Source organism: Meriones unguiculatus, chromosome 15 (genome assembly GCF_030254825.1).
Source record: "Meriones unguiculatus strain TT.TT164.6M chromosome 15, Bangor_MerUng_6.1, whole genome shotgun sequence".
Classification (NCBI taxonomy): domain Eukaryota; kingdom Metazoa; phylum Chordata; class Mammalia; order Rodentia; family Muridae; genus Meriones; species Meriones unguiculatus.
In genome coordinates this window covers 6,582,282-6,597,051 of record NC_083362.1, presented here as the reverse complement: position 1 = coordinate 6,597,051, position 14,770 = coordinate 6,582,282, and the positions used below count along the sequence as shown (strand labels likewise).

The 14,770-nt window shown below is 51.4% G+C and overlaps 1 protein-coding gene across 1 annotated transcript; it reads left to right on the top strand.

The window, feature by feature from the left end:
• The first annotated feature begins 6,325 nt into the window (after nucleotides 1–6,325).
• On the top strand, nucleotides 6,326–11,918 carry LOC110558177 (olfactory receptor 10AC1-like). Its single transcript, XM_021652954.1, has 2 exons — nucleotides 6,326–6,443; nucleotides 10,933–11,918. Exons 1-2 carry the CDS (start codon nucleotides 6,326–6,328, stop codon nucleotides 11,916–11,918), a joined length of 1,104 nt encoding a protein of 367 aa, XP_021508629.1.
• Nucleotides 11,919–14,770: the final 2,852 nt, after the last annotated feature.

Sequence of the window (14,770 nt, the reverse complement as noted above, 5' to 3'; positions counted from 1 at the left end):
TCCCAATCCATCTCCCAGCCCGTGTCCAATGCCATCCACCTTACTCCTCCTCATCCAGTCTACCTTCCAGCCATAATCCCTAGTACTTGCTTGTATTCTTCATCTGGGCCTTTTCAAGCCATTATTGGAGTCCTTCCTCTTGGCCCACGTGGTTTTTTTCTCCACACTAACCCATCATGGCGTTTCCTCTGTTTCCCTCCATCTGTCTCCCATGATTCTCCTGACCTCTCCAAGCCTGGGAACCTTAGCCATGCCGAGGCATAGGCTGTTTAATCAACCAATCAGGTATGTCTTAGGCAGATTTATGAAACAAGGCTAGGTGTAACCAGATCTTGAGGGGCGATAATTACCATTAAAATAAAGCATCTGAACAACCTCCAACAGCACAGAGAGCCCTGCCTCCCGAGTGCTGTAACTAAAGATGTGATCCACCATTCCCAGACAGCCTTTTCCTTACAACTGCTGGTAGAAAGTACTGGTAGAACCATTCGGTCCTAAACCTTCTTTGTTGTAAGTTGATCTTCTTACTTCCTGTCTGCTGTTTCCTTCTCCATTCTGTTCTGGTAAATTCTGTGTTCCCAGTCATTTATTAATTCCTTTGAAGTTACCTAATTTTTCATAATAATTCCTTATAAGACTTTTTAGTTCTTGGCCATCTGTCGCGATGTCTTTACTTCCTGGTTTCATTTATTTGAAATTCCTCACATTTTTCCAGCTATTTATCTAGAGTTTGGTGAACATTGTTTGTCTTGAACTTGGGCTGTGCACACCCTCTTGTGACCTCCATGTGCAACACACACATGATACACAGACAGACAAGCAGGCAAACCACTCATGTACATGAAATAATAAATTTAAAACAGTTTTTAATATAAAAAACAAATACCTAGTCATTTAAAAAAATGATTTCAATCTCTTTATTAATCCCTCTCTCTCTCTTTCACTTTCTCTGGTTTTTTGAGACAGGGTTTCTCTGTGTAACCCCGGCTGTCTTGAACTCACTTTGTAGACCAGGCTGGCCTCAAACACACAGAGATCCACCTGCCTCTGCCTCCCTGAGTGCTGGGATTACAGGTGTGTGCCACTGCGCCCAGCATTAAATTCTCATTTTATTAATGTATTCCTTTTACAATGTTGAGTCATCCTTTTACGTTTCTTTAAGACAATTATTTAAATTTTTTAATTAAAACTATTTCATTATTTTACCTGTATATGTGTTTTGCTCCCATGTCTGTGAACAGTGTGTCTGTAGGCCAGAAGAGGGCAACAGAGCCCCTGGAACTGGAGTGACTGACTGTTGTGAGCTGCCGAGTGAGTGCTGGGAGTTGAACTGGCCTGGGAAAGAGCAGCCAGTGCTCTTCACCACTGAGCCGTCTCCCCAGACCGTTATTTGAACGTTCTTCTCAGGTGATACAGACATCTCTTCTTTAGGGCCATTACTGGAGCTCTGTTGTATGTATTTCCCAGCCGCCTTTGCTTCCCGTGTGCCTTGCAGCCTTGTGCTGGTCTGTGCATTTGGAGAAGCAATCAGGGAGCAGGTAAGTGTTTGCCAGATAAGCACGGGGGCTTGTGTTCGGATTCCCAGCGTCCGTGTATATGCCGGGTGCTGTGTGTGTACCTCGGTGCTGGGGAGGCAGAGGCGGCTGGTCTCTGGGAATCGCTGGCCAGTGAATCTTGCCAGCTCAGGGAGCTCCAGTGTCAGTGAGAGACACTGTCTCAAAGGTGGAGATGAACGGAAGGCACTCTCCATCTACCTGTGCCTCCACACTGGGATGGCACACACACACCAGCCATTTCAGCTTCTGTGGACTGGCTCTGGTAAACAAAGGCTTTTACCAGAAGACTGGATTGGTATGCAGAAGTCATGGTCTGGGGGTCCAGGATGGGGTGGCTCCAGCCCCAAGAAGGAATGATGGCACGGGTCCTGGGAAGCTCCTGTAGCTAGCGTTCATGTCAGCAAAGACTCAGAGAAATCCACGTGGGTGGCAGTAGACAGGGCCGCTGAGGCAGCTGGTGATGGAAGCACTGAGGTCCTCCTCGGTCCCTGTTCCCTTTGGGGGAGACTGTGGCTGAGGGGATCCATTCTGCGATTTGTTCCAGCTTTGGGGATCAGATGACGCAGAACAAATGAAGCTTTCCCCCTCTTTCTCTTCTCTGCACTTGTTCTGCGGTTGGAAGAAGTATTGGGTTGCTATGACTTCATCTGCGTGTGTGTGTGTTATGTGTGCACATGGAGAGATGTGCATGAATGTGTGTGAATGTTCACTGAAGGCGAGAGGACAAACGGGTGTCTTCATTTTAACACAGACTCTCTCACTGAAGCTGGGGCTCTCTGGCTGGGTTAGGCAGGCTGGCCAGCAACCCCCCAAGGACTCTCCTGTCTCTGCTTCCCCAGTGCTGGGATTCCAAGCATGTGCTGCTGTGCCCAGCTTCTTACACGGGTTCTGGCCATCAGACTCAGATCCTTAATGCCTGTGCACCAGGCGTGGGCTACACCCCACCAGCCCTTTGCTGCTTCTTACTTGAAGTCAGGCTTCCCCAGAGCATTTCCAGCTGGTGAGGAGGGGCCTGACCATTGTTTACTGTGGGGTCACTTCCCTCTTATTGATGTCACTCCTGGTTAACGTCTCCTAAACCATGAGACTCTGCATCACTTTTCTGGGTTCAAACTTTAGGTAAACTTTATGAAAATCTGAGCAGAGAACTAGTGAGCTTTGGGTGTCTCCGCCTTCTCCAGGGAGCTTCTCTTGAGGTGCTCTGGGCTATTTGCTCCTTTCCCCGTTCTCGCTGTTGTCATCACTGTGGGGAGGTGGCCTTCCTGTCTCCTTGGACCAGAAGTTTCAGACTCTCCCAAGATACTGAAGTTCTGATTTCCCACGTTCCTCTCCCTCCCATGCTTCCAGCTCCGTCCTTCTGAGAGCCCCACGTTCCTCAGACAGCACAGAGGGGGAAGGAAGGAGATAACGAGACTCTGGGGCTTTAGCTCAAGCTAGACCCGTAAGTGGGCCCCAGGAAACCCATTAAGCAGCTCTTTCCTGACTCAAAGTTAGACTCTCTTCCCTGCTTCGGAAGAAGTTGGGATGGCAGGCAGAGGCAGAGGGTGGGGGCAAGACAGGGTCACCCTGCTTCCGTTTCTACAAAAGCCTTCCATGATTGACACTGATGGTTTATCGTTTTTGTTTGCATTATTTTCAGTTCTGTTTGTGTTTGTGTTTGATGTAGACGCTGAAGAATGAGTACCTCTTCCGGTGGGAAAAATGACATTCTGATGTTAGAGGTACGTGCAAAGATCCAGGAGAAACTGATAGACAAGACATATTCACATTGCAGAGAAACTTGCCAGTGAGGAAGACTTGTCTGTGAAGACTGAGGCAGAACACAGGGAGGGAGAGATTTTTTTAAGTAGCTGTGGTGGGTCTGTACTGTGATGGATGCAGCTCAGGCTAACAGCCAGGACCCAAGTCACAATGCAGACCTGAGGTCCCGAGTGGGACCTTCCCCTGTGGCCAGAGTCAATGCATGGACAGTGGGCTGGCCAAGCAGGAGCCCAGGAGTCTGAGGGGTGCAGTTCAGGGTCTTGGGGCTGAGTGTCTTCTTTAGGTCAGTAGTCCATAGTCTGGTCATTCTCCCCCAGGGATGACAGGGAAGGAGCCATAGAAGAGGGCTCTCTGCGAGGGTGGCTGCCAGGAATTGAAGCGTGAAGCTTCCAGTGGAATTTTCTAATGGAAACTCATGCTTCATGGATTCTGGGGTAGTCTCTCTCTCACACTCTCCTCTCTCTCCTCTCTCCCCTTCTCACCTTTTCCCTCTCAATTTCTCTCTGCCTCCCTGCTTCATCTCTTCTCGTCCCCTCTCCTCTTCCTCCCTGTCTCTTCTCTTTCTCAGTCTCTCTAACCTTTTCCTCTCACATGTATCTCCTCCCTCTTATCTTTTCCTCTAAATTTCTCTTCTATCTTTCAGTCCCTATCCTCTCTCTCAAGCTCTCCTGTTTCCCTCTCACGTACAAACAAACCTTTTTCCTACCAGACCCTCTGTCTGTCTGTCTATCCATCTATCTACCTATCTACCTACCTACCTTTCAATCTCTGTCAATATCTCCTTTCTCTCCTTCCCCTATCTCTCTGTGTATGTGTGTGTCTCTCTCTCTGATTTTTTCCTTCCAGATCTTTTCCTCTCAATCTCTTCGTGTCCATCCCTCCTCTTGCACTCTGAGTCCTCTGAACCACCTGAGTTGGGCTGTTCCATTGAGGGCATGGGGCTCCATCCCTCATGTGCCTACCACGTCTTGTGAGCAGGCACACACGTGTCTCACACCCTGCCCCTGGTTGTTTGTTTTTCCGGTTCTGCATCTCTTCTGTCTGTCTGTGTACCTCAGAGGCCTTTGCTTTCTTTCACTCTCTTTTCATTTTCTCTTCTGGTGCATGGAGAGATACAGGCATAGGAGAGAGACACAGACTGAAGCAAGTTCCCCCTCCCCCAATATCAGCATCAGGAAAAAATACTAATGCAGGGAGAAAGTGTGTGACTCCTCTTTGATGAGTCACCCTCTCTGGCCTCAGCCTCCTCGTCTATGAGCCAATAATAGCACCTGTTACATAACTGTCCCGCAGCTTCGTAAGCTGTAAGTGTGTAGGGGGTGACACTGTGCGTGGACAGTGCTTAAAACCTCATTTGTACATCGCGAGGGCTCCATAGTGATAGTGACATCAACCGTGCTCATGGTCACTGTTCTAGTTGTTTTCTCCTTCCCATCAGTGCTTAGAAACACAGTCACTGAAGAGCAAGGTGAAAGTGATGTCAAGACGCAGGAAAGCATGGAACTATAGGGATGGAAATAGGAGAGAAGGGCTGTAGTGTGTGTGTGTGTGTGTGTGTGTGTGTGTGTAGCAGTGTGTGCATGTGGTGGTCAGAGAACAAAAGGCTCACCTTTCACCTTACTTCGAGGTAGGGTCTTTATTTCTCACCACTGTGTGCTCTAGGCTAGCTGGCCCTCCAGCGTGTTTATTGCTCACCCCTGCATACACGAGGCTAGCCGGCCTACCAATTCCTGGATGTTCTCCTGTCCCAACCCCCGTCTCCCCACAGGAACACTACAATTGCAGACACATGGCTGCCACACCTGGCTTTTACGTGGCATCCGAGGAACTGGACTCTGTTCCTTGGGCTCACCCAGCAAGGGCTGTACCCATCTCCTTTGTGCAGGCTGGAGTAGGAAATCCATCAGGGTCTTGGCAGGAGATTGAAATCTGGGTGAATTACCAGTCTCTGCCCTGCCTCCTTCTCTCTTCTACTCCTTGCTGCATGTCTCCAAATAAATCTCTGCATGGAAGATGTCCATGCAGGTATGCCGTGGACAGGGAGCTAAGAGGAAGCCAAACACCTATCATAATTTAGATTGATTCATTCATTATTTATACAATATTCTGCCTGCATGTGTGCCTGCACACCAGAAGAGGGCACCGGGTCTCATTATAGATGGTTGTGAGCCACATGTGGGCGCTGGGAACTTTAACTCTGGACCTTTGGAAGAACAGCCAGTGCTCTTAACCTCTGAGCCATCTCTCCAGCCCAACACATCTTATCTTAAAAGCTTATTTATTTTTATTTTGTATTTTTATTTTATATGCAGTGTTGGTTTGCCCTCCTGTATGTCTATGTCAGATCCCCTGGAACTGAAGTTACAGACAGATGTGAGCTGTCATGAGTGTGCTGGGAATTGAACTCAGGTCCTCTGGAAGAGCAGCCAGTGCTCTTAACAACTGAGCCATCTCTCCAGCCCACCAAACACATCTTGACGTGTTTGTCTTGTCTTTTTCCATTCTTTTATTTATGAGACAGGATTTCACTACATAGCCCCGGCTGGTCTGGAGCTCACTATCTAGACAAAGTAGGCCACAAACTCACAGAAATCCCCCTGCCTCTGTCTTCCAAGTGCTGGATTAGAGGTGTGTACTGTCACGCCCCACTTTTCTTTTAACTTGGATTACATATATTTGTATGTTTGGTGTGTGTGTGTGTGTGTGAGTGAGAGAGAGAGAGAGAGAGAGAGAGAATGCACAAGTCACAGGGGGCAGTCAGAGAGCAACTTCTGGAGTCAGCTCTGTCCTTTTACAAATGGGTCCCAGGAATTGAACTCCTGTTGGCAGGCTTGGTGCCAAATACTTTTATCCACTGAGCCATCTTACCAGCCCTGGGTTTTGTTTTTGTTTTTGTTTTTAATCTCTTGGTACTTCCTAAATGAAAGGACCCATCCGCGAGATGCACCACACACACTATTTAAAGCAGCCACCAGGGCCGCCCTGTGAGCAGAGGGCGTTGAGAGGACATGACTCTCCAAGCAGCCACTGAGGTAAGTGTGCTCACAGCTGAATCGTGGGTGAGCCCCAAGGCCTCGCCACACCCGGAGGCTGAGGACCTGGGTACCATGACAATCACACGGGAGGGTGAGGACCTGGGTACCACGACAATCACACCAGAGGGCTGAGGACCTGGCTCAGTGCCTGTCTTCCAGGCACAACTGGGTGTGTGGGTGTGGCAGCACATTCCTGTCACGTGGGCACTCGGGGAGGAAGAGCTAAGAGGAGTTCAGGGTCAGTCTCAGCTGCATAGTGAGCTCTAGGCCAGCCTGGGCTCTAGGAGACCCTATCTCCCTAATAATGCCACCATACCACATCGAAGGCCAAAGCTCTGACTCTAGTTCCAGAGCTCAGTGTTACCTGAGGCTACCCCGGAGCAGGATGCAATGTGCACAAGCACACAGGTGCAGACACCTACATGTGCTGATGTAGGCAGAGGTCAGAGAGAAACAAGCGGGGTCTTTGTCTGTCTTCTACATCTATTTACTCGTGCGTGTGCGCATAGGTGTTTGTGCTCACATGCATGCCGTAGCACACCTATGGAGGTCAGAGGACAGCTTGCAAGGACTCTGCCTCTCCTTTCGCCACGTGGGTCTGAACCTGGGTCATCAGACTTGGCAGCAGTACCCTTACCTACCTACCATCTTGCTGGCTCCAAAGAGCCTTTGTGTTAGGTACACAGATCAAGAATCCTTCTAAGATCTGTCCAAACCTCCACCCATGTCACCCCGAGGTTAACACACACACACACACACACACACACCTTTGCCAACTGACTTCTCTTTCTAAATTAAGCCAGTGTGTTACCTTTTTTTTTTCTTTTTTATTGTTGAGGTGCTGAGAATTGACTCAAGGTTTCACACCTCAGGCAAGTGTTCTACCACTGAGCGACAAGCCAAGCCTTGATTATTATTATTTATAGCCATGATAAAGCCCTGGCTGATCATGAACACACAGATCCACCTGCCTCTACCTCCTGAGTGCTGGGACTGACTCGTTTTAGGGATCCTCTGCCCTCTTCTGGCTTCCTTGGGTACTGCTTGTGTGTAGTGCATAGCCCTAGACATGGGAAAAGCCACCCACACAGGACAAACAAAAATAATTCTTTTTTAAAAACATTAAAAAAAAAAAAAAAGTATGTTTCAGCTAGGCGGCGGTGGCACACACCTTTAATCTCAGCACTCAGGAGGCTGAGGCAGGTGGATCTTTTGAGTTTGAGGCCAGCCTGGTCTACAGAGTGAGTTCCAGGACTACACAGAGAAACGTTGTCTCAAAAAAGCCAACCCCCCCCCAAAGGTATGTTTCAATATGTCTAGATATTGTGTAGAGCTTATATCAAGCTAACATTTCTTCTGATAACATAACTATTTCTTTAAAATAGTTTTCTTGAGTCAGAATTCCATTTATGCAGTCCTAGTTGGCCAGGAATTTGCTTTGTAGACCAAACTGGTCTGGAAGTCACAGAGATCTGCTTGCCTTTGCCTCGGGAGTGTTTGGATTAAAGGAGTAACGCACCAGCTTAAGAGAAAAATATCTGTTTATTCCTTTGTTGTGTGCAAAGGTCAGAGGACAACTTGGGGATCAGACTTAGGAACCTTTCCCCACTGAACTATCGGTGCTTGCTTTTGAGACAGGGCTTCATTACTGAGCCCAAGCTGGTCTTCAACTCATGACCCTCCTGCTTCAACCTCTCCAGCACTGGGATTACAGGCATGTGCCGCCATGTCTTCATATTTTTAGGATTTTGTAGAGGAGCTTAAACCGTCTTTATAAAAGAATAAGATGACTGGAGTGATGACCCAGTGGATAAAGCGCTTGCCATTAAAGAAAAAATTAGGGCCCAAATTCAGATGCCCAGCATTCATGTAAAAGCTGGGCATGACAGGGAGCGTCTGCAGTGCCAGCGCTGGGGAGGTAGACAGGGGCTTGCTGGCCAACCAGTCCTGCCAAATCAGTGAGCTCCAGATCCACTGAGAGACCCTGTCTCAAAAAATAAGGTTGGGGGCTGGAGAGACGGCTCAGCAGTTAGGAGAACCCGCTGCTTCCAAAGGATTCAATTGCCAGGACACACATTTGGTGATTCACAATTGCCTGTAACTCCAGCCCCAGGAAATCCAACCCCTCTCCTGGCTTGCTCAGGCACCCACACACAGGTGCACATATCCACCCACAGACACAAATACATGCAAGTAAAATAAATCCTTTTAGAAAGAAAAGAATTGTTAAGGAAGCCCCCTAGGGCGACCTTTAGCCAGTGCGACACTCACACAGGCAAGCACGAGCAGTCACACACATAATTCTACCCAGACGCTGATGGTGCGCCTTTGATCCCAGCAGGGGAGGGAAAGCAGAGGCAGGTGGATCTCTGTGAGTTCAAAGCCAGCCAGGTCTACAGTGGGAGTTCCAGGACCAGCCAGAGCTACACAGAGAAACCTAACTACAAATTCACTCTGTTATAGTGCCACAAAACAGAAGAAGTGTGAGAGACGTGAAGGCCGGCCTCTGTTGACAGCCGCTCTGACCTGTGTCAGCTCGCAGGGCGCTCCGGAGGACTGACGTCCCGGTTCCCTGTGCACTGAGCTCTGCAGCATGACCTTAGCCCTCCATGGGACCAGTGGATAAGTCCAGGAGATAGCTCCAGTATGGTGGGACCTCACCTCAGCCTGCTCTCCCGGTCTCATGGTGGTGAAGGTAGTGGGTGCCTCCAAGGAGGCAGGGGCTGAGCCCAGCCAGCTGGGCTTTGGGGGGGGGGACAGATGAGCTTGAGTTAGCTTTGTGTATGTGTGTGTGTCTGTGTGTGTGTGTACATGTCTGTGCATGTGTGTATGCAGGTTCATATATGCACCTGGACCCCAGAGGTCACCTCAGCTGTGGTTTCTCAAGCACCACCAAGCTTGTGTGGTTTTGTTGTTGTTTGAGACAAGGTCTTTTGCTTGCCAAGAACTCACCAACTAGGCTACACTAGCTGACCAGTGGGCCCCAAGTGCTGGGGTTGTAGGCGTGTGTCACCACACCTGACCTTTTTGGGATGGGGGAGGGTGAGACAGGATTTCTCTGGTTATCCCTGGCTGTCCTGGAACTCACTGGAACTCACTCTGTGGACCAGGCAGGCCTTAAACTCACAGAAATCCACCTGTCTCTGCCTCCCAAGTGCTGGGATTAAAGGAGTGCACCACCAAGCCAGGCCTTGACCTAAAATACAAAGGGAGAGAAGCAGGGTCCTCACAGTCACAGGGCAATGCGTTCCCATCTCGTGGGCCGTCTCTCCAGACCCCGAGCTTGGGTTAGTTTTCAAGCGGCACTAGAGATATTGCTCAGTGGCAGAAAGCCTGTAACCCCCAAAGATACTTCAGGCTCTCAAAATAAAATGCTATCTGGATGAAGTAGCATGTGACTATCATCCTGATAGTCAGATAGCTGCTGCAGGAGCCGAGTGAAGATGGATGAGTTCTAGCGGTCTGGGAAGGTGCTGGATAGGAAAGTGATTGCTTGGATATCCCAGTTGAGGCCGACAGTCTCAGAGACGGGAAGTGGCAAGAAGAGATTTAGGGAGAACTCCACAGAATCGGGAGCAGATGCTGTAGGGAAGGGTGCAGCAAGGGGCTCGTTGAGATTTCCAGGCTGGAAACTCAGACCGGGGTGATAACTGAGGGCATGTGGGGAGCAACAGAAATGTGTGAGGACGGAGAACCAAGTAACTATCCCTCTGCTTTCAGTAACAACACAGACATAGCTCAGACCGTCCCCCTCAGAGTGCTGAGGTTGGTGCTGCTGCAGAAGCCGACACCCAGCCTACCTGGGACACGCATGAGTACAGCCTGGGGCTGAAGAGAACTTTCCCAGACAGTGTGCAGGTTTCTGTGTTTGTATTTGTTCTGGCAGTGCTAGGGAGGCATCGGGGCCTCATGCCTACTAGACAAGTGCTCCACCACTGAGCCACACCCCAGCCCCTCACTGGGGGATTCTAGGCAGGAGCTCTACCACTGAGCCACACCCCAGCCCCTCACTGGGGGATTCTAGGCAGGAGCTCTACCACTGAGTCACACCCCAGCCCCTCACTGGGGGATTCTAGGCAGGGGCTCTACCACTGAGCTACACCCCAGCCCCTCACTGGGGATTCTAGGCAGGGGCTCTACTACTGAGCCACACCCCAGCCCCTCACTGGGGGTGCTGGCACCAACAGTGGCCACTTACAGTCACAACTGCCTGTAAGTCCACCTCCAGAGGATCCAATGACCCCTTCTAACCCCCACAGGCATATGCACATATTGATGATACACATAATAAAAATAATAATAAAGCCGGGCAAGGTGGCACACGCCTATAGTCCCAGCACTACGGGAGACAGAGGCAGGTGGATCTCTGTGAGTTTGAGGCCAGCTGGTCCACAAAGAGAGTCAGGCCAAGGCTACAGAGAAACCCTGTCTCGAAAAACCAGAATAATAATAATAACAATAATAGTACAACGAACCATCACAGGGTGGGCTATAGAGAGCTGACATGAAATTCTTGGGTCCAGGAGATCTTGGGAGGCAGGGGTCCCCATGATGCTTCTCTCTGGCTTGTCCTCCACCAGGCCCCAACTTGAGCCACTGGTCGGAGGCCAACTGGACGGCGCCACAGGAATTTGTTATCCTGGGCTTCTCGGGGTGGCCCCAGGGCCTCCGTGTGCTGCTCTTCTCGCTTCTCCTGCCCCTCTACCTGGCCACGCTGGCTGGCAACCTGCTCATTCTGGGCCTGGCCCTGGCGGAACCCACGCTTCACACCCCCATGTACTTCTTCCTCGGCTCACTGTCGGCGGTGGAGGTGGCCTACACGCTGGTGCTCACCCCGCGCATGCTGGCTGGCTTCCTCCTGCCTCCTGGTGGCCAGGCGGTGGCACGCTCGGCCTGCGCCGCCCAGATGGGTCTGTTCGTGGCTCTGGGTGGCTCTGAGTGCCTGCTGCTCGCAGCCATGGCCTTGGACCGCTACCTGGCTATCTGCCGTCCCCTCTACTACCCTCAGCTCATGACCACTGCGCTCTGCTGGGTCCTCCTAGCCTGCTGCTGTCTGGGTGGCTCCGTCCTGGCCGTGGGCCTCACCACTGCCATATTCCAGCTGCCTTTCTGCCACGGCGGGCTCGTCAATCACGTCTTCTGCGACCTCCCGGCCGTGCTGGTGCTGGCCTGCGGGAACCGGGACCTTCAGGAGCGAGTGTTACTGGCGGCCTGCATGCTGCTGCTGGTGCTGCCGCTGATCCTCATCCTGCTGTCCTACACCAGGGTACTGGTGGTCATCCTGGGCGTGGGGGACAGCGCCGGCCGCCGCAAGGCCTTCAACACCGTGGCCTCCCACCTCACCGTGGCTGTGCTCCACTACGGCTGTGCCACGGCCATGTACGCCAGGCCGCTGAGCAGCCGCTCCCTGGAGGAGGACAAGCTGGTCTCCCTCATCTACATAAACCTCACCCCGCTGCTGTACCCGGCCATCTACACGCTGCGCAACCGGGACATGCAGGGCGCCCTCCAGCGGGCGGTCAGCCAGAGGACGACGGGGGCGGCCCAGCAGGCAGAGCTCGCCTAGCAGTGGGCGCCAGGGGTTGTCGGGGCCACTGATGGAAATCCCACGACCCCGGAGCGTCATTCCGTGGCCTCCCCGTCACCTGGCCAATGTAAGCTTGCTTCTAGCGTCCGAAGACCTCCAGACTGGACTTCAGGCTAGCCACGCTTCCGCTCTTACTCAGACTGACATGGTTCTTTGTTGTCTGTGGGGGCTGGGAGGTGCTGGGAGATGCTCAGTAGCCCCTGCGTCACTGGATGCTGCTGACATCTGCTGTCCACGATGTAACGACCAAGAAAGTTTAGCGGGAACCAGATGTGGAGGCTCACACCTGCAATTCTAGCCCTCAGCAGGCAGAGGCGGGGAAGATCAAAAATTCAAGGCCAGGCCCAGCTGTCACAGGGAGACCCTGTCTGAAAAAACAAAAGAAACTCCAACAAGTTGTGGGGCAGGGGTGTCTCACGCCTGTAACCCTAGAATGTAGGAGGTGGAAGCAAGGGTTCAGGTCATCTTCACAGTTACTTGGGGTGCTGGAGGCCAGCATGGACTACATGAATCCCTACCTTAAAAGCACAGAAAGGGTCAGGCGGTGGTGGCGCATGCCTTTGATCCCAGCACTTGGAAGGCAGAGGCAGGCAGATCTCTTGAGTTCGAAGCCAGCCTGGTCTACATAGCGAGTTCCAGCCAGGGATATAAAGTAAGACCCTGTCTGGGGGAAAAAAAATGTTTAAAAAAAATACAGGAAAAAAAAATAGAAGGAAGAAGAGAGGTAATAGAAAAAAGAAAATTAGTTAAATTAAATCTTTAAAATGTCATTAGAGCCTACCAAATGCCCCCGAGGGGCAAAACAGCTGCTGCCTGATGCTCTATGCCCTAGACAAATAGTAACCCTTAGACAGAAGCTCACAGAAGCGCCCTTTATGAGAAGCGGAAATAGTTGTCCTCGGATGCGGGCTAGTGACAGGGCTCAGCGGGTAAAGCTGCTTGCCAGGCAAGCCTGAGTTCCATCTTTGGTGCACAGATGGATGGAGATAACTCATCCCACAACTGTCTGACCCCCACAAACCCACCAGGCCACTCACACCCCACCCCACCACTCACCCCCCCCCCACACGGGCACAATAATGACAAAATCTTTTTAAGTATCTGCAGGTACAGTCTGTGAACAGCCTATGGCATGTTTATGGACTATTCCGATGTTGGGCAACGGAAAGGAACGAACGGCCATGGGCAGAAACAAACGTCAGCACAAATGTAGCGCCAAGCCTATAAAGCTAGACAGAGTGCACGATCCCATGCAGATCAAACACACGGATAATCCACCGAAACCGACCGGTGTCCGGGTTTCCGTAAAATGCTTGGGTCGGAAAACGACAGGTCGGGACTGCCCCCTGGATGCTGGGATTGCCATCCAGCAAGACGGCTCAGCCGGTGAAGGCGCCTGCCAGCAAGCCTGGAGACCCGAGTTCAATGCCTGGGTCCCACAGGGTGGAACGAGAAAACCGGTTCCTAAAGGCTTGTCCTCTGATCTCTACACGCACCCCGCCTCTCAATAAACACAAATTTTAAAACCTTGTGAGGGTGCCACAGTAGGCACGTGAGCTGAGCTGATTCCAACTGTTTGAGTGGAGTGGTCATCTCCACACGCCATCCCCTGCTCGAGCTGTCTGCCTCCCTGGTACCCTCTTGACGTCCTCCTGGGCAGATCCTTGTGTCACTCAAGACCAGCCGGCCCCACCATCACCTTTCCCTTCTGTCATAGTTCCTGTCAGCTAAAACCAGTCTTAGGGCTAGGGAGAGAGCTGGGTCAGGAAAATGCTTGTTGCGCCATCAAGGGCAACGAGGAATCGGAGACCAGGGCATCCCGGGGACTCTGTGGTCAGCAGCTCCACACTCAGTGAGAGGGCCTAGCTCTGACACTAAGGCGGAGAGGCTGGAGATGGCTCAGGGAGTGAGGGCGTCGGCCACACAACCGAGTCTCAGCCCCAGAGCTCATGAAAAGCTGTGCGGAAGCAAACTCCGCAAAGCTGTCCTCTGCCCTCCATGTGTGTACACACACACACACACACACACACACACACTGATAATACATTTTAAGTATTTGTTCAAGTGTGTGTAGGTAGGTAGGTGCTTCTATATAAAAATAACGGCAGGAGGAGGCGGCGTTGTGTTAGAATCCCTGGAGCTGGGGTTAGCGGTCATTATGAGCCACCTGATTTGGGTGCTGGGAATTGAACTTGTGCACGCTGCAAAAGCAGTATGCGCTTCTTTTCTGATTGCTCTTTTTTTGAGACAGGGTTTCTCCGGGTTGTTTGTGGGTGGGTCTAGGCTCACGTGTCTGAGCACCTGGTCCCCAGCAGATGACACCATTTGGGGAGATTATTGAACCTCTTGGCTACGGAGCCTTGCTGAAGGAAGTGGGGGATGGGGGATAAGCCTTGAAGTTTTACGCTCCGCCCCACTTCCGGTCTAGGCCAGGCCTCTAGACCGGATATAGCATGACCCGACGCCTCCCGCTCTTGCTGCCATACCTTTCCCCTGCCCGGGTGGACTGTTTCCGCTTGAACTGTGAGGCCTCCCTTAAGATGCTTCGTGTCAGGGCTCTGGTCTGGCCTACCAGGACGTTTTCCTCAAATCCTGGTAAGGGTGAACTCTGGCCTGGAGTCTCTGTTATGGAAGTGTTGGAGACAGCCGTGAGGACTGAGGTTGGCAGTTTCTGAGCCCAACTGGCTAATCCTTAAAGAGATTTGAAAGTAGCAGGGGTTTGCCGTGGTATAAATAAATATATTCAAAAGGCCTGATATTGGGCCTGGGGAGATGGTTCAGTCAGTGAAATGCTGGCCATGCAAACATGAGGTCCCAAGTTCAGATCCCCA